Raw genomic sequence first — 24021 nt, forward strand, 5'->3', positions numbered from 1 at the left:
ATAGGGGCTTTGGAGGGGACTGCAGGCTAGCCTCTTGCCTGCTGACTATGGGGCCTGGCTTTTGAGGGGGCTCTATTCTTGGGAATTGTGTGCCTGCACCCTTTGAGTGGATTTGCTTCGGGTCTGTGTCTCCCCAAAACACACAGACTTTGGGAACCTAAGACATGGATACAGATTTGGGGCCCCTGTACCCAAATCAGCAATTACTTTTTCACCCCATTTCCTAGACTCAGAGCAGATGTTAGTATAATCGGCTCAAAACAACCGAATGCTGGGGTCTCCTCCATTATATCATTTCCCCATTGTGTGCCTCCTAGTTGTGAATTACCATTGTTAATTGAGTCACCTATTGTTTCTGTCTGTCTGCTAATCCTTTAGGGATTTGGACAGCACTAGGTCTTCTTACTAGGGAACTAGGGCCGAAAGATCTGGGTGGGCTTCTCTAGGAGACTAGTTAGCTTACTGTCTATGTTGGCTGTTCCTTGGCTATTATTATTATTATTTTTGTATACGATTTATATAGCACCAACAGTTTGTGCAGGAGATGAGTGCCCGGTGGTCCATTACAGCGAGAATTTAGTAGATCTTTACTTATTCTTCTGGGAATGTAGAGGTGTCAGGTAAAAGACACTATGATCAATACAGGGGACGCTCTCAAGGCTCAACCTTCAAAATAAATATATATATATTTTTTCATTCTGATGATATACAGTATGTATACATATACCAGCAGTAGGTTGGGCCCTTGAACCTCCCACCTACCTGTTTGATTACTTGGTTGCTGGTAGGTGAGGTGCCAAGGACAGGAGTCTGTGGCTGCAATTCTCAATGCCTGTTGAGTTGCTCCTGAAAGAGTACCTAAGCTGTGGTAGCCGGTGCCCAGAAAAGACAAGCAAAGGGCAACGACTAATCGCCAGTATTACCTGGAGGATCACTTTTAGATGATCTTTCCCCATAACTGATTTTTAGCCTTCCTTTGTTCCATAGTATGTATCTGTGTGGTAGATTGGTTTGATGACTGGACAGAGAATATTTAAAAGCAGCAGGAAAGCTGGAGAATCCACAGATCCACAAAACAAATGAACCAGAAGCAGGGAGATGCTTGCATTGCAGGTTTTCAAGTACAGCTTTGTCTCCATCAAGAACAACAGTTGTGACATCATTAAATTTTGCTCCGAATTGTATGTGTCTAGCAGTTGTGGATTGATATTTCTGTTACTAAATAGCTGCAGTGTTGCTGTTGCCTAAATGTTGGTAAGATGCATCTGGGCCCCATTTAGAAACTGAGCTTTCAAATCTCCCTGTAGCGATATACTGTAGCTCCTTTTTTATGTTGCTGTTATTTGGTTTACATCTATGCATGTCCAGAGGAGAGTGTAAAACTGAATTAGGGTTGCATGTCCAGAGGAGAACCCTAACAGAATCAGGGCTGGTTCACACCAGTGGCTGTGTTAGAACGCAGTCGGTATGCTTCAGTAGGATGACAGCAGTGTCAATTGCAGCGCATTGCACAGTTATCTTTTATTTATTATTATTTTGTTAAAACAGACTTTTTTTAAAATGTCACACACTGGCTTTTGATCAGGTTTTATTGGCCACAGTGTGGTGGGAGGAAGTTGATTGTGTCGCACTGCGCTGTACTAAAAAAAAAAAAAAAAAATGCATGCAGTACTTTTTTTTTTCAGTGCACACCACCGCAACGTAATAATGTGAACCACCCAGGTTGGAGACCAGGATTTCTGCCTTGTCTTATGGTTGGACTGTCACCCAACTCAGTCCCACTGCACCTGGTGTGAACAGGCTCTGCAAATCTAAATTCAAGAACAAAAAATGATATGAATGCAGCCATCATATCTAAGGGCCTGTAAGCTGCAATATTTTTCTTTCTCATACTTTTTTTCCTTTGTTTTACCCTGATAACCATACCATAAGCATACTTCATGTCCTGAGATGACAACCATACTAGGATAGGGAGTGTGCTAATATATCTCAACACTGAGTAAGGCCTCATTCACACTGGCACTATCAAACCTGCATTTATGTGTGTGTGTGTGTATAGGACATTTCTAAATGCATAGAAATGCATGTAATAATTTTTCAATGGTTCACACCACGCCGGTTCAATGGTTTAACATTCACACCGAATGTTTAGGTACTGTCAGTTTGCAACAAAAAAGGATTCGCCCATGGGACTTTAAATGAGGTGGGCACTATTTGGCCAAAAAGCATCATAACAGTAATTGAAGTATAAAGTATATGCGTTTATTCAGGTAAAAATCATGCATACATTAGTATCATCATCAATGGCCAATTGTAGAATAACATACATATGAATTGAACAATAGGTACATACAGTGCCTTGCAAAAGTATTCACCCCCCTTGGCTTTTTACCTATTTTGTTACATTACAGCCTTTAGTTCAATTTTTTTTTTAATCTGAATTATATGTGATGGATCAGAACACAATAGTCTAAGTTGGTGAAGTAAAATTAGAAAAATATATGCATAAAACTATTTTTCAGAAATAAAAAACTGATAATTGGCATGTGCGTATGTATTCACCCCCCTTTGTTGTGAAGCCCATAAAAAGCTCTGGTGCAACCAATTACCTTCAGAAGTCACATAATTAGTGAAAGGATGTCCACCTGTGTGCAATCTAAGTGTCACATGATCTGTCATTACATGGACACACCTTTTTGAAAGGCCCCAGAGGCTGCAACACCTAAGCAAGAGGCACCACTAACCAAACACTGCCATGAAGACCAAGGAACTCTCCAAACAAGTAAGGGACAATGTTGTTGAGAAGTACAAGTCAGGGTTAGGTTATAAAAAAAAAATATCCAAATCTTTGATGATCCCTAGGAGCACCATCAAATCTATCATAACCAAATGGAAAGAACATGGCACAACAGAAAACCTGCCAAGAGACGGCCGCACACCAAAAATCACGGACTGGGCAAGGAGGGCATTTATCAGAGAGGCAGCACAGAGACCTAAGGTAACCCTGGAGGAGCTGCAGAGTTCCACAGCAGAGACTGGGATATCTGTACATAGGATGACAATAAGCCGTACGCGCCATAGAGTTGGGCTTTTTGGCAGAGTGGCCAGAAGAAAGCCATTACTTTCAGCAAAAAACAAAATGGCACGTTTTGAGTTTGCGAAAAGGCATGCGGGAGACTCCTAACATGTATGGAGGAAGGTGCTCTGGTCTGATGAGACTAAAATTGAACTTTTTGTCCATCAAAGGAAACGCTATGTCTGGCGCAAACCCAACACATCACATCACCCAAAGAACACCATCCCCACAGTGAAACATGGTGGTGGCAGCATCATACTGTGGGGATGTTTTTCAGCAGTTGGGACTGGAAAACGGGTCAGAGTTGAGGAAAAGATGGATGGTGCTAATTACAAGGATATTCTTGAGCAAAACCTGTACCTACTCTGTGTGTGATTTGAGGCTAGGACGGAGGTTCACCTTCCAGCAGGACAATGACCCCAAACACACTGCTAAAGCAACACTTGAGTGGTTTAAGAGGAAACATGTAAATGTGTTGGAATGGCCTAGTCAAAGCGCAGACCTCAATCCAATAGAAAATCTGTGGTCAGACTTAAAGGTTGCTGTTCACAAGCGCAAACCATCCAACTTGAAGGAGCTGGAGCAGTTTTGCAAGGAGGAATGGGCAAAAATCCCAGTGAGAAGATGTGGCAAGCTCATAGAGGCTTATCCAAAACAACTTGGAGCTGTGATAGCCGCAAAAGGTGGCTCTACAAAATATTGACTTTAGGGGGGTGAATAGTTATGCACATTGACTTTTTCTGTTATTTTGTCCTATTTGTTGTTTGCTTCACAATAAAAAAAAAAACAACTTCAAAGTTGTAGGCATGTTCTGTAAATTAAATGATGCAAATCCTCAAACAATCCATGTTAATTTCAGGTTGTGAGGCAACAAAACACGGAAAATGCCAAGGGGGGGGGGGGGTGAATACTTTTGCAAGGCACTGTAAATGCTTAATAGAAATGTAATGCATGGTCATCTAATGTACCCTAGGAGTAAAAAACGTAATACATGGGCACCTAATGTACCCGACGCGTTTGCGAGACCAGCTCGCTCTTCAGGGGTTGATGCGTGTATGGGTGTACCTAAGATGGAAGAATATAAATGGTTAGATGGTATAATATTGATAAAGTAGTTGCAAGGCGTGGGGGCCATGATGTAAGAGCCCATACTCACCACTAAATGAGGCCAAAACAACAGGTGTGCAATTCCCAGAGGCAGCAGCAGGTGTCTTACCCGGGGACTGAGGAGGCGGAGCCAAACAGGACCCCGGTGGGGCAAACCAGAGGACAGGCATGGTGTGCATGTGAGAGTGTGTCCCCAAGAATCTCACTAGGTCCATAAGTAATGAAAACTGTAGGCGTAAATAAGTATAATAATGCATTAAGTACTAATGATATGCATGTGTCTCTGTATAAATAGAGAGCCTGAGCCAAGGATAGTAAGGACATAGGAGACTGAAGGAGGAAAGGAAAATGGCAAAGAATTGCCAGCAAGTGATGTGAGTCAAAGGAATAGATAAGAGAGAGAAAAGGAGTGAAAAAAGCCAGATTAAAGTTGAAAAAATGGTGGCAAAAAGGCAAAAAACAAAAAAGCAAAAAGTGTGATGAATGCTCAGAGTGAGCCATGTGCGAGTAATAAAGTGTACCTGGAGTTGGTGGAAAATAGGTGAGTCTGGTGGTAAGTCTGACAGGTGAATCAACAGGTGTGTGTGTCCTCTGTGATGCAAAGACTGAAATGCACACCATGTCAGCCCTCCAATAAATACTCCCAGGAAATCCAGCAGTGCGTATTTATTGGAGGGCTGACATGGTGGGCATTTCAACACACACCTGTTGATTCACCTGCCTCGTACACATGATCGGACTTTATACAAACTTTCCCGTCGATTTCTGTACAAAGGGCGTTGGCCGTGAACTTGTTAAGCATACACACGGCAGGCAACAAACACGAATGTAGTGACGTTTCAACGTACTGGCGACACTTCAAAAGAGAACGTTCAATTCTCTGGCGCCACCGTTTGTTCAACTTCTGTATTGTTGTCTGATCTTTTGCATTGGTTCTGAGCATGCGTGTTTGTACTTTGTACTAAAGTCTGATGGTTTTGTGTACACACGATCGGACTTGCCAACGTCGGGCTTTTGTTGCCGCCAAGTTTGTCTGTTTGCACAGCCAACATTTGTCCGATGAAAACAAAGTTTGTCCGATGAGTGTACACACGGTCGGATGTTGCCTTAAAACAGCTAATTTGCATGTTTGTTTTCAAAAAGTCCGATCTTGTGTATGGGCCTTTACCACACTCACCTATTTTCCACTAACTCCAGGTACACTTTATTACTCGTACATGGCTCACTCTGAGCATTCATCTCACTTTTTGTTTTTTGCTTGTTTGCTTTTTTGTCACCATTTTTTCAACCTTAATCTGGCTTTTTTTCACTCCTTTTCTCTCTCTTATCTATTCCTTTGACTCTCACCACTTGCTGGCAATTCTTTGCCATTTTCCTTTCCCTCTTCAGTCTCCTATGTCCTTACTATCCTTGGCTCAGGCTCTCTATTTATACAGAGACACATACATATCATTAGTACGTAATGCATTATTATACTTATTTACGCCTACAGCTCTCATTTAAATATGGACCTAGTGAGATTTTTGGGGACACACTCTCACATGCACACCATGCCTGTCCTCTGGTTTGCCCCACCGGGGTCCTGTTTGGATCCGCCGCCTCAGCTCCCAGCTAAGACACCTGCTGCTGCCTCTGGGAATCGCACTCCTGCCGTTTCGCCTCATTTAGTGGTGAGTATGGGCTCTTAAATCATGGCCCCCATGCCCTGCAACTACTTTATCAATATTATACCCATTTATATTCTTCCATCTTAGGTACACCCATACACACATTAACCCCTGAAGAGCGAGCTGGTCTTGTTAAACGCAGGTACATTAGATTCCATGTATCGCATGTTTTTTACTCGTGGGTACATTAGATGCCCATGTATTACATGTCTATTATTCATTTATGTACCTATTGTTCAATTCATATGTATGTTATTCTATAATTGGCAATTGCTGATGATACTAATGTATGCATGATTTTTACCTGAATAAACACATATACTTTATACTAAAGTTACTGTTATGATGCTTTTTGGCCAAATGGTGCCCACCTCATTTAAAGTCCCATGGGCGAATCCTTTTTTGTTGCATACTACAGGGATGGAGGTGGGTTACCGGTGACACCAGACCTTTGATTATTTTTTAAGGTACTGTCAGTTTAGTTTAGAGAAAATAGAGTTCTGTGTCCTGGATTTGATCAGAAAGAACACTGCTAATCGTGGCTAAAAGCAGGAAAAAGTGATCTGGGAGGCAGTTGTTTATACTTCCCAGATGACTTCTCCTGTATTTAGAAATGCTAAACACTGGTGCGCCAGTGTGCATGAGGCCTAAGGACTACATAACACCTCCTTTGGCTCTCCTTACCAGGTGGTGTTGTTCTGTAGTCCACTAAGATAGCCAGGAACAATGTTAACTGATAATAGTCCAGAGGCAGAAAATACCAGATGTTTTCAGCTCACATGACCTCTGGCTGGGTAAACGGTAGGTTTTTTTATTTTTTATTTTGCACTAGTTGAACAGATGTAATAAAACTTTAAATTGTATATTTAACAGTCCAAAAGGGAGCAAATATTAGAAATGTATTGTTAATTTGCATATAATTTACAATGATTTAAAACATTAAAATTGTGGACTGATTATTATATATAATAATAAATATAAGATAGCTAGATAGATATTCTTGAACACATGGATTAAAAGCAAAACAAAAAAAAAGGTTTTCAGTGTCAGTTGTAAAGAACATGTCTTTTAATGAAAACATTCTTGATATTTATATTTTGCATGTCCACAAGTACAGTCATTTGAATCTAATGTAAGTGACTCTTTATTTTCTCCTGATTAGGTAAGATCCAAGCTGTTACGTAGTTGGAAAATACTCTGCTTCCAATATGCAATAGGATCTTCTCCTATTGTGTTGTTTGTAATCTGTGCTGTCAACCAGCATGATGTCTTCGTGAAGATAGTCACAGACAAGCTTGTTAAGAGTGTTAGATACTGGACTGCATATTAACCAGGATCTTTGCTACAAGAAAACTAGGTCAAAGTGACATTGGGTATACTATTTCAGTAGTAGTTCTTCACTTATTAAAAACTACAATCTCTTGGTGGCTTATCCTGCTATCTGAGTAGTCACTCATCAAGGGTGCTAAATGTTTGGTTTTACCATCATGAATAAAGTTACACCATAAAGCATGTAAAAATGTAAAAGTCACAAATAACATAAAATAACATAAAATGTAAAATAACAACATAGAAAAAAATTAAAGAACTCATTAGCATATTGCAGGAAAACATAACCAATTTCAATTTAACATGGTACAACTGGATAGAATTCAAACAATCCTCTGCCTATAAAGCAGTAAATATACAGTCAGGTCCATAAATATTGGGACATCGACACAATTCTAATCTTTTTGGCTCTATACACCACCACAATGGATTTAAAATGAAACGAAGATGTGCTTTAACTGCAGACTTTCAGCTTTAATTTGAGGGTATTTACATCCAAATCAGGTGAACGGTGTAGGAATTACAACAGTTTGTATATGTGCCTCCCACTTTTTAAGGGACCAAAAGTAATAGGACAGATTAACAATCATCCATCAAACTTTCACTTTTTAATACTTGGTCGCAAATCCTTTGCAGTCAATTACAGCCTGATGTCTGAAACGCATAGACATCACCAGGCGCTGGGTTTCATCCCTGGTGATGCTCTGCCAGGCCTCTACTGCAACTGTCTTCAGTTCCTGTAGCAAAAAGTATATACCAAGGCCTATAATACACCACTCAGCGCCACAGACCTCAGATACTCATCCAGTGCACGCCCTCTGTTGAAGTCAGGATATGACGAAACACGTCAGGGCGTGACCTACACGATGCCGGAAGTGACGCGTGCGCTTCATCGTGGTGGACCCGGAACGAGGAAGTGTATTCCGCTCCTTGATTGCTGAGATGGCTACCGGAGGTCCTACTGTGCAGTGCACGGTGTGTTTTATTAATAAATGTAATTACGCTATGTACGCTTTCCTTTGTTTTTATTCCTTTGGAGCCCCTCCATCTACCCATCACCTGGAGAAGTGCTATGTTAATGTGGCCCAGGATATGTCTTATTTTGGAGGCTTGTATTATACTTAGCTCTGGTGAGTTTAACCCCCTGAGGGGAGTGTGTTCACGCATGGTGGAGTTGGAGTGATCGGTGGATGGTGCACGCTTTGACATACTCTAGGATCTACTTTGAACAACCTCTGAACCACTACTGATACTACACTACTCTTATGGACGTTGTTTTGTGTGTAGTTGACCACACATTTTTCTTTTTATTTGCTCAACATTAGCCCTGTTTTAGTGTATGACTATTCCTTCATTATCAATGTATAGTGTTTATACTATTGTTTGTCTTCAGTTCCTGCTTGTTCTTGGGGCATTTTCCCTTCCATTACATAACATTCCACTTCTTTCCCTTAAAAAACTCTTTGGTTGCTTTCGCAGTATGCTTTGGGTCATTGTCCATCTGCACTGTTAAGCGCCGTCCAATGAGTTCTGAAGCATTTTGCTGAATATGAGCAGATAATATTGCCCGAAACGCTTCAGAATTCATCCTGCTGCTTTTGTCAGCAGTCACATCAATAAATACAAGAGAACCAGGTCCATTGGCAGCCATACATGCCCACGCCATGACACTACCACCACCATGCTTCACTGATGAGGTGGTATGCTTTGGATTATGAGCAGTTCCTTTCCTTCTCCATACACTTCTCATCCCATCACTCTGGTACAAGTTGATCTTGGTCTCATCTGTCCATAGGATGTTGTTCCAGAACTGTGAAGGCTTTTTTAGATATTGTTTGGCAAACTCTAATCTGGCCTTCCTGTTTTTGAGGCTCACCAATGCTTTACATCTTGTGGGGAACCCTCTGTATTCACTCTGGTGAAGTCTTCTCTTGATTGTTGACTTTGACACACATACACCTACCTCCTGGAGAGTGTTCTTGATCTGGCCAACTGTTGTGAAGGTTGTTTTCTTCACCAGGGAAAGAATTCTTCGGTCATCCACCACAGTTGTTTTCCGTGGTCTTTCGGGTCTTTTGGTGTTGCTGAGCTTACTGGTGCATTCTTTCTTTTTAAGGATGTTCCAAACAGTTGATTTGGCCACATTTAATGTTTTTGCTATCTCTCTGATGGGTTTGTTTTGTTTTTTCAGCCTAATGATGGCTTGCTTCACTGATAGTGTCAGCTCTTTGGATCTCATATTGTGAGTTGACAGCAATAGATTCCAAATGCAAATAGCACACTTGAAATTAACTCTGGACCTTTTATCTGCTCCTTGTAAATGGGATAATGAGGGAATAACACACACCTGGCCATGGAACAGCTGAGCAGCCAATTGTCCCATTACTTTTGGTCCCTTAAAAAGTGGGAGGCACATATACAAACTGTTGTAATTCCTACACCATTCACCTGATTTGGATGTAAATACCCTCAAATTAACGCTGGGAGTCTGCAGTTAAAGCACATCTTGTTCGTTTCATTTCAAATCCATTGTGGTGGTGTATAATGCCAAAACGATTAGAATTGTGTCAATGTCCCAATATTTATGGACCTGACTGTATAAAAATAGAGCCCACACCTTACAGATAAAACACCTGAGCTTCTAGTGGGGAAATATGAACACCACTCCACCCCACCCTTTCCTACCCCAATACCCAAGTCAAATAATTATTTTGTGTTGTGTGTATATATAAAAAACAAACAAAAAAAAATACTAAATACAAACACAGACTAAAACTCATCACAAGCACACTACTATGGACTAACTAAAACAAAGATCATAAACTTCTCTCATGACTTGTTAATACAAATATATGAATAAAATGCATCTTTCTGTAATGTTTTAAAATACATACTTTATTTTACTAAAAGCTTATTGTTCAGATACGTTTCCAATGCTTTATTAATGTGCATGCTCTGCCACTACAGTGGTATGTTGTATTATATTCTTCTGTTCACTCAATAAAAATGTATGAAACAACAAAAAAAAAGTCACTTCAGGAATTACTTTAAAGTGGTTATAGAGCCCCAAGGTTTTTCACCTTAATGCATTCTTAATGTATTGAGAAACCTACTGTGCTGCAGCTCCCCCTCCAGCCCCCCCCCCTTTTTTTCTTACCTGAGCCCGATCCAGTGATGTGTACGAACGCAGTGGCTCCAGCCATTGTCTCTCTCTTACCCGATGAAGAGGAGGGGACTGGAGCACTAGCGGGGCACCCCAGTATAAGAGGATAGGGGCTGCTCTGTGCAAAACGATTGCACAGAATAGATAAGTATAGACATGTTTGCAGTTTATATAGTTTTTAAAATGCGGGTTTACAACCCCTTTAAATAAACTATAGTACAATTGAAATTTTGGAAATTCTATTTAATTGTAATCTTTCCAGATTTCACAGTATTATCACAGTGTATGAATTACAGGCATTACGGTTAAAGTTAAGACTGTTAATCATATGGCTTAATAATACCATTTCAGCCACCATTTGTAAGGGTAACTAAAGCAAATAAATCTGTCAACTTTGTAAAGCCTTTCTCCTGACAAAACTTTTTCTTTTTTTTTTTTTGATCAAGCAAGGCAAGGGTTAGAGACACTGTCTGGTTTGTATTGCCATATGTGTCTCTGCTGAGGTGATTTCCTTCCTGTCAGGACAGGAAGTAATAATAGCTCCTTTCCAACAGGGAAACGGACCAAAATGAATTTTATTAGAGTGAAGAAGGGGTAGAATTTCTTACTGTGCTTGCTGTCCGTGTTTCCTTGACGTAGTGACACATGCACACCCATTTCTTGTGTAGTGTGTCACAGGGACAGGGAGTGAAGAAAAATTTCACAATGGAGTCACAGGCTGAAATAAAGATCACAGACAAATTTTAACCACTAACCAGCCCCGGAAGGTTTAACCCACTTCCTGAGACCAGGCCAATTTTTGCGATACGGCACTGCGTCGCTTTAACTGACAATTGCGTGGTCGTGCGACGCTGTACCCAAATAAAATTGATATCCCTCTTTTCCCACAAATAGAGCTTTCTTTTGGTGGTATTTGATCACCTCCTGCGGTTTTTATTTTTTGCGCTATAAACAAAAATGACCGACCATTTTGAAAAAAATGATATATTTTTTACTTTTTGCTATAATATATATCAAAAAAATGTAAAAAAACAACTTTCTTCATCAATTTAGGCCAATATGTATTCTGTTACATATTCTTTGTAAAAAAAAATCCCAATAACCGTATCTTGATTGGTATGTGCAAAAGTTATAGCGTCTACAAAATAGGGGATTGATTTATGGACTTTTAATTTTTTAAATGATTTTTACTGGTAATGGCAGCGATCTGCAATTTTGGGCTGGACTGCGACATTGCGGTGAGCAAATTTGACCCTAAATGACTTTTTGGGGACCAGTGACACCAATGCAGTGATTAGTGCAAAAAAATGCACTGTTTCCTGTATACATGACACTGGCAGGGAAGGGGTTAACTACAGGGCCGATCAAGGGGTTAAATGTGTTCCCTGGGAGTGTTTCTTACTGTGGGGGGGGGGAATGGATTCACTAGAGGGAAAGGGAGATCGTGATTCAGCTTAGCTGAAACACAATCTCTCGCTTTTCCTCCCTGACAGAGCTGCGGTTTGCTTTGTTTACATTGGATCACCACTGCTCAGTGTCTCCTGTGTACGATTGGCGAGTCACGGCGGCCATCGTGGCTGCTGGACCCTCTGATTGGCTCCCGCTGTGTCCAGTCACAGCAGGAGCAGCACGCGTGTGCCCCACTAAACAGCATGCACAAAATCTGGTACAGATACGTGATTTTGCACACCTGGGCCGCTCTGCCGCAGTAAATGTACGTGAGGCGGTCCGGAAGTGGTTAAAGGATAAGTTTACCTTTTGAGAACATGTTCCACCCGATTTTTTAAGGTGGAAAATGTAACCTGTTCCTAATGCTGCAGCTGCTGCCCGACATCTTCTGTGTACCAGTCTGATGCTGGTTTCACTTCACTAGGGGGATGGACTTCCCTGACATCTGTGCTGCGCTCCACAGTGGTCACCCTCTTATCAATTGAGTTCAACTCATTGGCCATTAAAGGGTGCTGTAACTGGTCAGGTGGATGGTGGAGGCCAATCCCCCGTACACTATTTTAATTAAATCTGCTGCATGTAGTAAGGGGTCCAGAGTGACTCTATATTCTTACACTGGAGAACACAGTGAAGCACTGATATGAAAGTAGGTAGTAAAAGAAGATCAGGGTATGTAAAAGAGAAGATGAGCTGGAGGTGAACAGATTGAGAGAGAGAGGTAAAACTTAGGACTACAGGAAGCAGCAGTAAAGATGTGATATATGAAAGTTCTGCTAGAGCTCATGAGGAGGGGAGCAATTTCTGTGTGGAGAAGAGGAAAGTGAACAAACAGACCACAAGGTAGAGGCACCAGCAAAGCAATGGTGGTGGTGACCAGAAGGAAAGCAGTGTTTGTGGGCAGCGGAGTGGAGCAGGCCATAAATGTTTTACTACAGATGACCTATACCTCAAGGTACATTGTCTTTGTGCTATAAACCCTGAAGATTGGAGAGAGGTAAAGATGGATGTAGCCATTGGCAGAGCTGCCCAAGGAGTGTATTACGAAGGAGGACCACGTAATGAAAGCAGAAAAGGCCTCTATACTCTGAAAGGGTAGAGTACAGATTTGAGTTTAATAGGGTCAGTAAAAGTTAAAGAAACAGTTGAAGGGACCGTCAACATATAAAACATTTCAATCAGACAGAAGGAAGTCCAAAATCTGTATTTATTTCTAATTTTTAAAAAATGTAAAAATTGGATACTTCTTTCTCTACATAGTGGTGACCTGTAACACAATTTGCATTACCTATATAGTTTTGATAATCAAATCAAATAGATGTGATCTCAATACCCCACAGTTACAAAGTTGCTGGGCCAAGTTTGCTGGCTGGAATTCTGCCAGCAAAAGTCCGATGGAGCATACACACGGTTGGATTTTCAGACCAAAAGCTCACATCTGACTTTTGCTGGCGTAATTTCTGATCGTGTGTACGGGGCATAAGAAGTACTTTTTTGACTTTAGGAAAAGTTGAAGCTTACACAAGACTCTGAATGGTATTCCTAAAATCTTGAAACCTGAAAAAAAAAAATGTAAGACCAGCCCCAATTCAGCAGGTACAGTATTAGTTTACTTTATGATCATGACAACCAACACAAGCACATCACTTCTTTTACTGTACTGAATGGGAAGAAGAGCCAGGTACACAACTAACTTCAATGGACGTGTCTGAAGTTTTCACTTCCAAATCCAAAAGCTCTAAAAATATTTATAATATAAAATGTTTATAAGTTACTACTGAGATGTAGTAAGGGGTCCAGAGTGACTCTATATTCTTACACTGAAGAACACAGTGAAGCACTGATAAGAAAGTAGGTAGTAAAAGAAGATCAGGGTATGTAAAAGAGAAGATGAGCTGGAGGTGAACAGATTGAGAGAGAGAGGTAAAACTTAGGACTACAGGAAGCAGCAGTAAAGATGTGATATATGAAAGTTCTGCTAGAGCTCATGAGGAGGGGAGCAATTTCTGTGTGGAGAAGAGGAAAGTGAACAAACAGACCACAAGGTAGAGGCACCAGCAAAGCAATGGTGGTGGTGACCAGAAGGAAAGCAGTGTTTGTGGGCAGCGGAGTGGAGCAGGCCATAAATGTTTTACTACAGATGACCTATACCTCAAGGTACATTGTCTTTGTGCTATAAACCCTGAAGATTGGAGAGAGGTAAAGATGGATGTAGCCATTGGCAGAGCTGCCCAAGGAGTGTATTACGAAGGAGGACCACGTAATGAAAGCAGAAAAGGCCTCTATACTCTGAAAGGGTAGAGTACAGATTTGAGTTTAATAGGGTCAGTAAAAGTTAAAGAAACAGTTGAAGGGACCGTCAACATATAAAACATTTCAATCAGACAGAAGGAAGTCCAAAATCTGTATTTATTTCTAATTTAAAAAAAAATTAAAAATTGGATACTTCTTTCTCTACATAGTGGTGACCTGTAACACAATTTGCATTACCTATATAGTTTTGATAATCAAATCAAATAGATGTGATCTCAATACCCCACAGTTACAAAGTTGCTGGGCCAAGTTTGCTGGCTGGAATTCTGCCAGCAAAAGTCCGATGGAGCATACACACGGTTGGATTTTCAGACCAAAAGCTCACATCTGACTTTTGCTGGCGTAATTTCTGATCGTGTGTACAGGGCATAAGAAGTACTTTTTTGACTTTAGGAAAAGTTGAAGCTTACACAAGACTCTGAATGTTGCTCCTAAAATCTTGAAACCTGAAAAAAAAAAATGTAAGACCAGCCCCAAGTCAGCAGGTACAGTATTAGTTTACTTTATGATCATGACAACCAACACAAGCACATCACTTCTTTTACTGTACTGAATGGGAAGAAGAGCCAGGTACACAACTAACTTCAATGGACGTGTCTGAAGTTTTCACTTCCAAATCCAAAAGCTCTAAAAATATTTATAATATAAAATGTTTATAAGTTACTACTGAGATGGTACTTTTTCTCTTTAGCACACCTTGCTAAACGCATTCCATTCTACTCCCCAGTGACTACGATTAGAGTTTACAACTTTACTAACACAATCTCTTAACTTTCACAAGACGCTTTGGGAGGCCTGTATCTAATATATCCCACTGTGAGAGCACACTGATAACCCATATATTTAAATGTTGTCAAACTGCTTTCTCTAGCCAAAATGCAGCCTGAGTGATGCTAAACAATATCCTTATTCACCTTGAATAATCTATACACATCCACTACTTTTAGTCTAAGAATACATACTTGAATATTTTTTTTTAACCCAGGGGATAAGTTCACCTTTAGAACAAGTAAATGTTACTCCAGTATTTAGGGTGTAATATGTTCTAGCACTCACCCCTTGAATTTACCAAGAGTCAAAGTAAATTCCCAAGACTTCTGGATAGAAAAGAGCACGTAAATCACTTCATGTGACAGTGTGGTGCCAATAAGTGCTTTGAAACAAGGAGTCCTAAGCCCTGTGTAAGCTAGGATTCGTCACTTGAACAGAGCTGTGGGGGTAGAAGGAATCGCTGCAAGGGAGGGCTAAGTTAAACTGAACCTGTTGCTTTGCCAGAAGTAGGCAAATCACATGTTTAGAGTACAGCACTTATGACCCAATATCTTTATGTTCTAAGGCTCAGTACATACTGCTGCGACCCCATTGTTGTGCGGCTTTCATGCAACATTAGAGTCCATGGGACTCTTAAGTCACCTTGAAGACGCCTCAAAGTAAGGCAGGAACCTTTGTTGAAGTCACTGCAACTTGAGTTGCATTGATTGGAATGGCTGCAATTGCAATGTGTTTTGACTTGTCACATGACTGTGTCGCAAGTCACAGCAGTGTGAACCAGGGCTAAGAGTCATGCTCAGACAAAGATAAAAAAAGCTCAGAAAGGATGATTAAAAATCTTTCATTGGCAGGCTTGCACTTTTTATTAAAAAAAAATGTAGTATCCACATTCTTTTATAGCCTCAACTGTGACTGGTTCACTTTAAAAATCCTTAGCCTATGTGTAGCCAACAGTTGAAAAGAAAAGAGACTGCACTTCAAAGTTAATAATTAATAATAATTTTGAAAAGGTGTGGGGACCTTGCTCAATTGTGGTGAATGTCCTTTACTTTACTTTAGGTTTTGCACTCAGTTATCTGTGTCTTCAATAAATAAATTTTTGTGTGACCAGGAGTCCTAATAAAAATTATTTTTATTATAGGCAAAATCCAGAGACTACATTTGAAGTTTACGTAGAAGTGAGCCGTCCTGAAACAAATGCGCCAAATGAAGGTATTTGGATTTTCCTCATGTTACCCTTTTATCATTTGTGTAGTTATTTCCTAATTTACCGACAATAACCTTTCGAATGTTTGGTTAAAATGTTGTTGTAAGGCAAAGTGGTTTTAAAGCTCTAGAGTGTAGCAAGATGTCCTGCTCATGGGAGTGCAGTTCTTGAATCTTGAAGATTCTATTAGTGTATAAATCCCAGCAGAATATAAGTGATATAACCCCTGCACTGCCAGGCTCAATTTGACTATTGCAAAGCTTAAACACCCATTTTCAGAGCTTGCAAAGCTATATGGAAGACAGTTACTGCAGACAAGCTTCTTCTAGGAGCGGCTGCGGTTTTGTATAGGCAGGTAAGATCACACACACAGGGTGGTGGAGCTTCCTGTGTTTTAGATCTTGAAGTGTGGGGTGCTCTTGAGGGACACAATTAATGATGTTATGCAGACTGAATGTGGCCCTCTGGGTGTGATAGAGCTCCACGGGGAGATGGGCTTATGCAGTCTCCCTGCTCTGTCGAGCAGCTGTGTTAGACAAAGTGCCCTCCGGTACTGTAGCTTCACCTTGCGTGCACACTTTTATACCATTATCCTTCTGAAGAATGCCTCGGCGGCTGTCGCAACTTCATGCCTTTGAACAATACTGTTACTTTTAATCATGCATAGTCATCCTTTTCTAAAATACTGCTTTTTCTGAATGGTTGTAGCACACAGACCTGCAAGTCTTACAAATGTTTTGGCAGTTTTTTTCTTTTGGAAGAAACTCATTTTTCTATATGCTTGTTTTGTTTTTGTTTTTTTTTTTGTTTTGTTTTTTTTTTTTTGTGCAAAATTTAGCAGTCGCTAAATGAAACTGTTCTGGCTCACTTTTCTTATGAAATAATATTCTAGCGAACAATTCTATTTTACTCGCCCATTGAGTATATTTGTTCTCAAAATGAACAGTTGCGTTTGAAAGATGTGAATAAACACAGTTATATTCTGAATAACTGGTCTCCCATCTATATATATACATACTATACAATCAGCAGTGGTGCCTTTTTTAATGTATGCTGTTGTTTAGGAATGGGTCGAAGGAATCATTTTTAAATCTGGTACAACACACATCCCCTAACATACACTAATGCAGGCGCCTCTGCCATTTAAATAGTTGATGGAATTATTTCTCCTCTACAAACTAGTTTGACACCCCTGTCCCCCCCGAAAACATTGGACCACATTCCTTGAGCCATTGAGAGCAATCTACCTTCTTCTTGCGTGGAGACAAGGGTAATGTACTTTGACAGGAGTCACTTTGGGTGTGGGGCCCGTGGAACCCAGCTTACCTTAGAGAGTTCAGGAAACCCCTTTTCCAGCTCCCCAGGCCCCTCTTATGTGTAATTCATTCGCAATAAACACGCCTACTCCCATGGGAGGAGAGACAGGAAGTGCCACAATAAAGTACAATATAAAGGTAATTACAGCGATAAAAAAAATGTTCATGCGGCATTTGAACATCTATGCAATTAACTGAAGGGGGTAAGATTAAGTTAAAAATTTGAGTGGAACCCCGCTTTAAGGGAACACTACTCTGAGAGGTGTGTGCCTGGGGAACCCTTGGAGTGGTCTTTATTCGGATTCAAGTCCATGTATCCCCAAAACACAGACTCTGGGAACTGGAGTCTCTAGGCCCAAAACAGCAATGAGTACTTCAGACTGCTAGGACATGGTTTGTCTTCTAATGACTTGTCTAGTGGACAGAATACACAAATGTGTGCCTCTCCCATTGTATGCTTCTTAGGGTGCAGTCCCATTGTTAATTGTGTTAATTAAATCAGCTATTGTTTCTGCTCATTTCTTGAACAAGTGATTCATTTTGTGACCACTGTACTTTGTTATTAAACCATCGTGGAATGCTTATAGTATTTGTTGGTTGTTCCTTAGTTATGTTGATAAGGCTGTCTACGTGCCCAGTTACTGATTTAATTATTTGTTGAAAAGTTTGAATATACCTGTGTCTCATGTTACTGGATGTACAGTTTACCACGCCCTGTGTCATTATGCAAAGAAGGGGGGGATTGTCCCCGGAGTGTACTGTATATCTCTTTGTGCTTGTGTTTAAACAGTCTTATGTTTTCCAGCACCCTGTGCTGAGTCTCGACATTTGACTGGGTGGACTATGGGATCTAGTATCATTATGTTGATGTTTTGTGCACCCTATGCTGTTTTCCGACAAGTGACTGGGTGAGCTACAGGATCTTAGAATGTTCTGGTACTGGGCAAGGGAAGCCTATACGGCGGACATACTCCTTTTAAGTACGGGGTCCGTCACATGTACATAAATACACTTGCCTCTCCACATTCTAGAAACCTTGAAATATAATAAAGTACGTCATTAAGCAGTGAACTTTTCCTCAGGCCTCACTTTTTAGGATCATGCGACAGGTACTATTGCAGTATTTCCTAATATTTTTCACGTGATTTCCTATACCTGCTGACTATATTTCACTAGGATCTGGTTCGAAGTGTGGACGGTGTGAGATTTTGTTACTGCTTACCTCTCTATCACAGGAGTGACCTCTCAAATGTTACATAGTTTTTTTTTTAACTCTTTTAATTGAAAGAGGTACATGACAATGATGGTTATCAAATGCGTTCAAAATGAGCGATCCAAACATTGCGGTACATCTTACAGTGCAAAAAGTTCAATGTCTTTACATGTACACTGCATTTCTCAGCATATTGATCCTGATATACATGTTATAGAAAACACCATAGAAACACTAAAGTACAATCGCTATTTCTCAAATCTTTTAGTAATATAATTATGTGTTGGTTACAGTAAGGGCAGAAGAACACCAAGCATCTCACACTTTATTATACTTAGTTGGGCAACCTCTGTGTTCAAATATGAGTTTTTAATAGGGTAATACTTGATTCACTAACCAAAGCCATGTATGTATGGATGGAGGTGTGGGCTGGATCCACTTACGTGCTTCAGCTTTACGGGCCATAAATAATGTCTCCAGTAGCATGGTCCTAAACTGTCTTGGCCATTGCTCCTCATCGAGGACCCCCAGCAGACACAACAGTGGGGCACATGGAACAGGAATTGATAAGACAGCAGACAATATCTCCATCACCTGTTGCCAGTATCTCACTATAACTGAAAAGAGCCACATAACATGTGCGAAATCCATGCACGGTGCACCTAGTGCAAGCAGAGGTAGGTATACGGTGCATTGCGCGCAGTCTGACCGGGGTCAGGTATGTTGGATGTAGCATATAAAGGTGGATTCATTTATTGTTGACTACAGGAGATGCAGATAGATGGGCGGAGCATGCCTCCTCCCAATCCTCATCAGACAAATCGGGGACAAGTTGTTGCCACTTGATGCACACCTCCAGTGGAGCACCACTAGTCGTGGTAGAGAGTAAACGTAGATACAGAGTTGAGATAAGTCCCCTAGGGCACCGAGATCGAAGCACTCCTATCAGTGGGTATTCAGTGTCACAAATACAAAATTGAGTTTGTCAAAGTTGTAAATACCTATAAAAGATAGATTGGGGCAATTCATATTTCCTTTGCAATCCCTCAAAAGAAGCCAATACATTTCCATCATAGATGTTGTCCAAAGAAACCATTCCGCTACGCTCCCAGAATCCAGAGTCCACAAATTGCTTTAAATGGGGGAACATCGGATTGTGCCAGAGTGGTAGCGCCTCGTTGGTACCCTGAAAATTTTCTTGGTCTCCCTCCACACCATACGAGCCAATGTCAATATTGGTATATGTCTTTCCCCCAGTGTGGCTATAGGTGCCTCCAGTGCTGTCAGCAGATGTTTGATTTTAACCACTTGCCGCCCGCCATATAGCAAAATGACGGCGGCAAAGTGGTTTCAATATCCTGACCGGACGTCATAGGACGTGATCAGGGTATTGAGCCGCTGAGCGCCCCCGGGGGCGCACATCGCGGCGATCGTTGTTGCGGAGCGTCAGTTTGACACCCCGCAACACCGATCTAGGTAAAGAGTCTCTGACGGAGACTCTTTATTACGTGATAAGCCGTGTCCAATCACGGCTGATCACGATGTAAATAGCAAGAGTCGGCGATCGTCTTTTCCTCACTTGCGTCTGACAGACGCGAGTAGAGGAGAGACGATCGGCTGCTCTCCTGACAGGGGGGGTCTGTGCTGATTGTTTATCAGCACAGCCCCCCTCGGATCCCGCCCAGGACCACCAGGATGGCCACCACACTAGACCACCAGGTATGCCCCCTAGACCCCCAGGGAAATACCAATCTGTGCCCAGGCAGCTGCCAATCAGTGCCGACTCCAATGCCTACCGCTGCCAGTGCCACCAGGGATGCCTATCGGTGCCTCATTTCAGTGCCCATCTGTGCCCATCAGTGCCCATGTGCCGCCTTTCAGTGCCCATCAGTGTTGCCTATCAGTGCCACCCATGAGTGCCCATCAGTGCTGCATATCAGTGTCACCCATCAGTGCCGCATATCAGTGCCCGCTCATTGGTGCCACCTCATCGGTGCCGCCGTATCTGTGCCCATCAGTGAAAGAGAAAACTTACTTATTTACAATTTTTTTTTAACAGAAACAAAAGCGAAACTTTTATTTTTTTCTAAATTTTCGGTCTTTTTTTATTTGTTTAGCAGAAAACAAAAACCGCAGAGGTGATCAAATACCACCAAAAGAAAGCTCTATTTGTGGGAACAAAATGATAAAAATTTAGTTTGGATACAGTGTTGTATGACCGCGCAATTGTCATTCAAAGTGCGACAGCGCTGAAAGCTGAAAATTGGTTTGGGCAGGAAGGTGTATAAGTGCCCTGTATTGAAGTGGTTAAGAACATAGGCGAGATGTGACTCAACCACTGCCGGCGTAGCCGGTCCCAACCAGTTTGTCAGATAGCATAGCTGCCATAGTTACATGGTTACATAGTAGGTGAGGTTGAAAAAAGACACAAGTCCATCAAGTCCAACCTATGTGTGTGATTATATGTCAGTATTACATTGTATATCCCTGTATGCATGTTGCATCAGGGGAGAAAAAGCATGTGAGGGGGGTTGAATCAGGAGAAAATGCTTACTTCTGTGATAGAGGAGGTGAGCAGCAATGACTAGGCCTCTCTTAGCAATGTCCTGGGAGTATTTGTCAGCCTTCAGGAGGTACGTAAGTGGCCTACACCTATAGCGAGAGCTATACACAGAGCTGAACACTTTGTTTTTTATCTACAAACACACCTTACCAGAATAGGCTTTTTTTTTGTAAAGGTGAACTGACCCTTTAAACTTCTCTAAATATTCATTTTGTCAGTAGCTAAAATTTCTTTTTAGTACCATCGTAGTAGGCAACGGTGAAGCCATTACTGAACCTTATTGTGTAGTACTCGCACTATACCACAGCATAAGCTCATGCCATCATAAGTCTGTTTTCTGTATGTGTGTTCTGGAGTTTCAATATTCTTGTGTGTGGCCACTTAGTTTGTATGAACCATTAAAGTATTACTAAACACAGGACCCTGCATTCACTATATCTGGTCTCCCACAGTACAGAGAACATGGACATGCAATAGTTTTAGTAAATATAAACTGCTAAATACCTTTTCTCATCAGCAGTATATAGCAGTCTTGTGACTTCATTCAGTGTCTGGGTAAAGCTTGTAGGAAGAGTTTTCATTTTCCCCCCGATTGTCCTGTGAGGCAGCAGGACCCCTGACCCTCTGTCTGGACAGTGCTGATTGGCCCTGTTCTGATCACATGCACTCTCCGAAGTAAAAAAGAACTCTCTAGCAAACCGAGATTTTGCAGGTTGTCCCCAAGGCTCTGTTCTATCTGGAGATGGTTTAGGGACTGTGGAAGAAGGGGAGGAACAGAGAAGACGGGATCAAACTGCCTTTTTACACAATGTGGTTGAGGATTAACCACTTATAGGTTCCACAGTGAGTATGATGAGCATGCTTTACTGCATATACAGACTGATTTTACTGTTGTGGTTTTAGTAACACTTTAAAGAATTAAAAAGTTGTGTTTTTTATGTAGCTTGAGCTTTCCCTCCCATTCTCCTACATGAGCAGTCTGTGTCAGTAGCATGTCATGGAGGTGTTTTGCACAGTTCCATAGCATGTTGAAGGTGTCCATGCAGTTGATTTGCTTAAATCCTTCTCTCAAAGTGTAACATAATTCAATTTTATTTTTACCCAATATTGTTTGAGTACTCCTGGCCATTCCCCTCTATTCACTGGTAATGGGAAGTTCTGAGAATTGCCTAAATTTGTGCCTGTAATCCAAATTGCTAGTTTCACCTATCTTTCCATGGACACTGTAATTGTGCCTTGGCCCCACTTTGTTCTAGGTATACATGTTCCTGAAATTATTACTTTGAATGATACTTGGATCGTTCACATTGATAGTAAAATTCATGCTGGAAACAGATAATATTACTCCATTGCTTTAGAAATGACACCAGCCTTGAAAGGGTTATATGAAAGCACCAGGTCATTGATGGTGTGTTGGGGATTAATAAGGAAAATGCAGCTTATGTGTCAAGACAAAGCTTGTAAAAGGTCCTTTCATAAACTCCACCACACGTTTTACCCCTTCCCTCCAAAACATCCTGCTTTGTTAAAAAGAGAGATGAATCTCTTCCAGCGAAATCTATTAACTCCAGAGCAGTTCATCATTGTTTGAGGGCAGAGAAGCCTATTTGCATGTGAAAGACCAGTGCTTCCCATAATCTTGTTCCTACTAGAGTCTGGGAGAAGTTGAAGTACTTCCGTTTTTACTCTAGGAGTTAGTTTGTGTGCTGGGGTTATTCAAGCCTGCCACCATCATAATGATTGGTTTTTACTGAGCCTTATTGCAAAGCTTAATTCACCCTTCTAACATTCCGTGGGTGGGTCACTTCCCATAAGCTTCTGCATCATGGAGATTGGAGTCCTTTCATTTAGTGATAGCTGTATTCGTAACCTTTTTATATGCAGATACACAAAAATTAAGAGATCAACGTCTCTGTGTGTTTGCTGTCAGAATTCTGAGTTTAAAGGATAAGTTCACCTTTCTAAAAAAATAAATAAATGCACATTTATTTGCACGTAAGAAAAAAAGAAGCGATTTATTTATTTATATATTAGGAGCCTGTGAAGCATTGCACCCACCATCAGCAGATCGTGGGTGCAATCACAGGCTCCTGCATGCTGTCATTGTAAGCTGTCTGCGCATACCTCATATAGGCAGGCAGTTTTACACTGACAGAAAGACTCAATGAACACTCAGCAGCGCTCTGGTAGTTCGTTGAGAACTACAAGCCGTCAGCTGCAAAGGCGGCACTTGCAATTATTTCATCCACAGATCTCTGTGAATAAATGACGTGGCCATGTGGACAGAGCTGCACACGGCTGAATTCTTTTCAAATTGTGACAGCATGTGTGGGGAAAAGATCCCCGGCCTGCTGTCCAAATGGGGTTGAGGTATAGGGAATCGGAGAGGATGCAGGGGTGAGAACATGTTACAGGTTCCACCCTAAAAATGAGTAGAACATGTAACATGTTTTCCAAAGGTGAACTTATCCTTTTAATATTGGGAACCATATTTAAATGAACAGAATTCAGTAAAGTGAACAGAACTTCTCTCTCTCAATCAACATCGACTATTTTTAATTCTTATGCTGATAGTATTAGTAAATAGATTGGGAAGCATATCATACCGTATTTTTCCGTGTATAAGACGCCCCCCACTTTTCCAACCTAAAAATTAAGAAATCAATATTTTAAACAGGTAAAACAGGTAAAACAGTTTTATTTAGTAATTACCGCAGGTAAACTTTACATACCAGTATATTATGCAGCATATCACTTTATTCAGCCTCTGTTGCATCAATGTTCTCTTCTTCATCACTAGTTCCAGACAGAATTTCTTCAGATTCTTTTGCATCACTGCTATCTTCTGAG

General features: G+C 41.0%; 1 protein-coding gene across 6 annotated transcripts in view; it reads left to right on the forward strand.

The window, feature by feature from the left end:
* Nucleotides 1–24021, forward strand: part of DENND1A (DENN domain containing 1A) — a 1561519-nt gene that overhangs the window by 65740 nt on the left and 1471758 nt on the right. For all 6 annotated transcript variants that reach the window (XM_073600378.1, XM_073600371.1, XM_073600373.1 and 3 more), the window contains exon 2: nt 16014–16084. In XM_073600378.1, coding sequence (XP_073456479.1) covers nt 16014–16084 — 71 coding nt within the window. The remainder of the gene's footprint in view (nt 1–16013; nt 16085–24021) is intronic.

The sequence above is a fragment of the Aquarana catesbeiana genome, linkage group LG09 (assembly GCF_042186555.1).
Source record: "Aquarana catesbeiana isolate 2022-GZ linkage group LG09, ASM4218655v1, whole genome shotgun sequence".
NCBI lineage: Eukaryota > Metazoa > Chordata > Amphibia > Anura > Ranidae > Aquarana > Aquarana catesbeiana.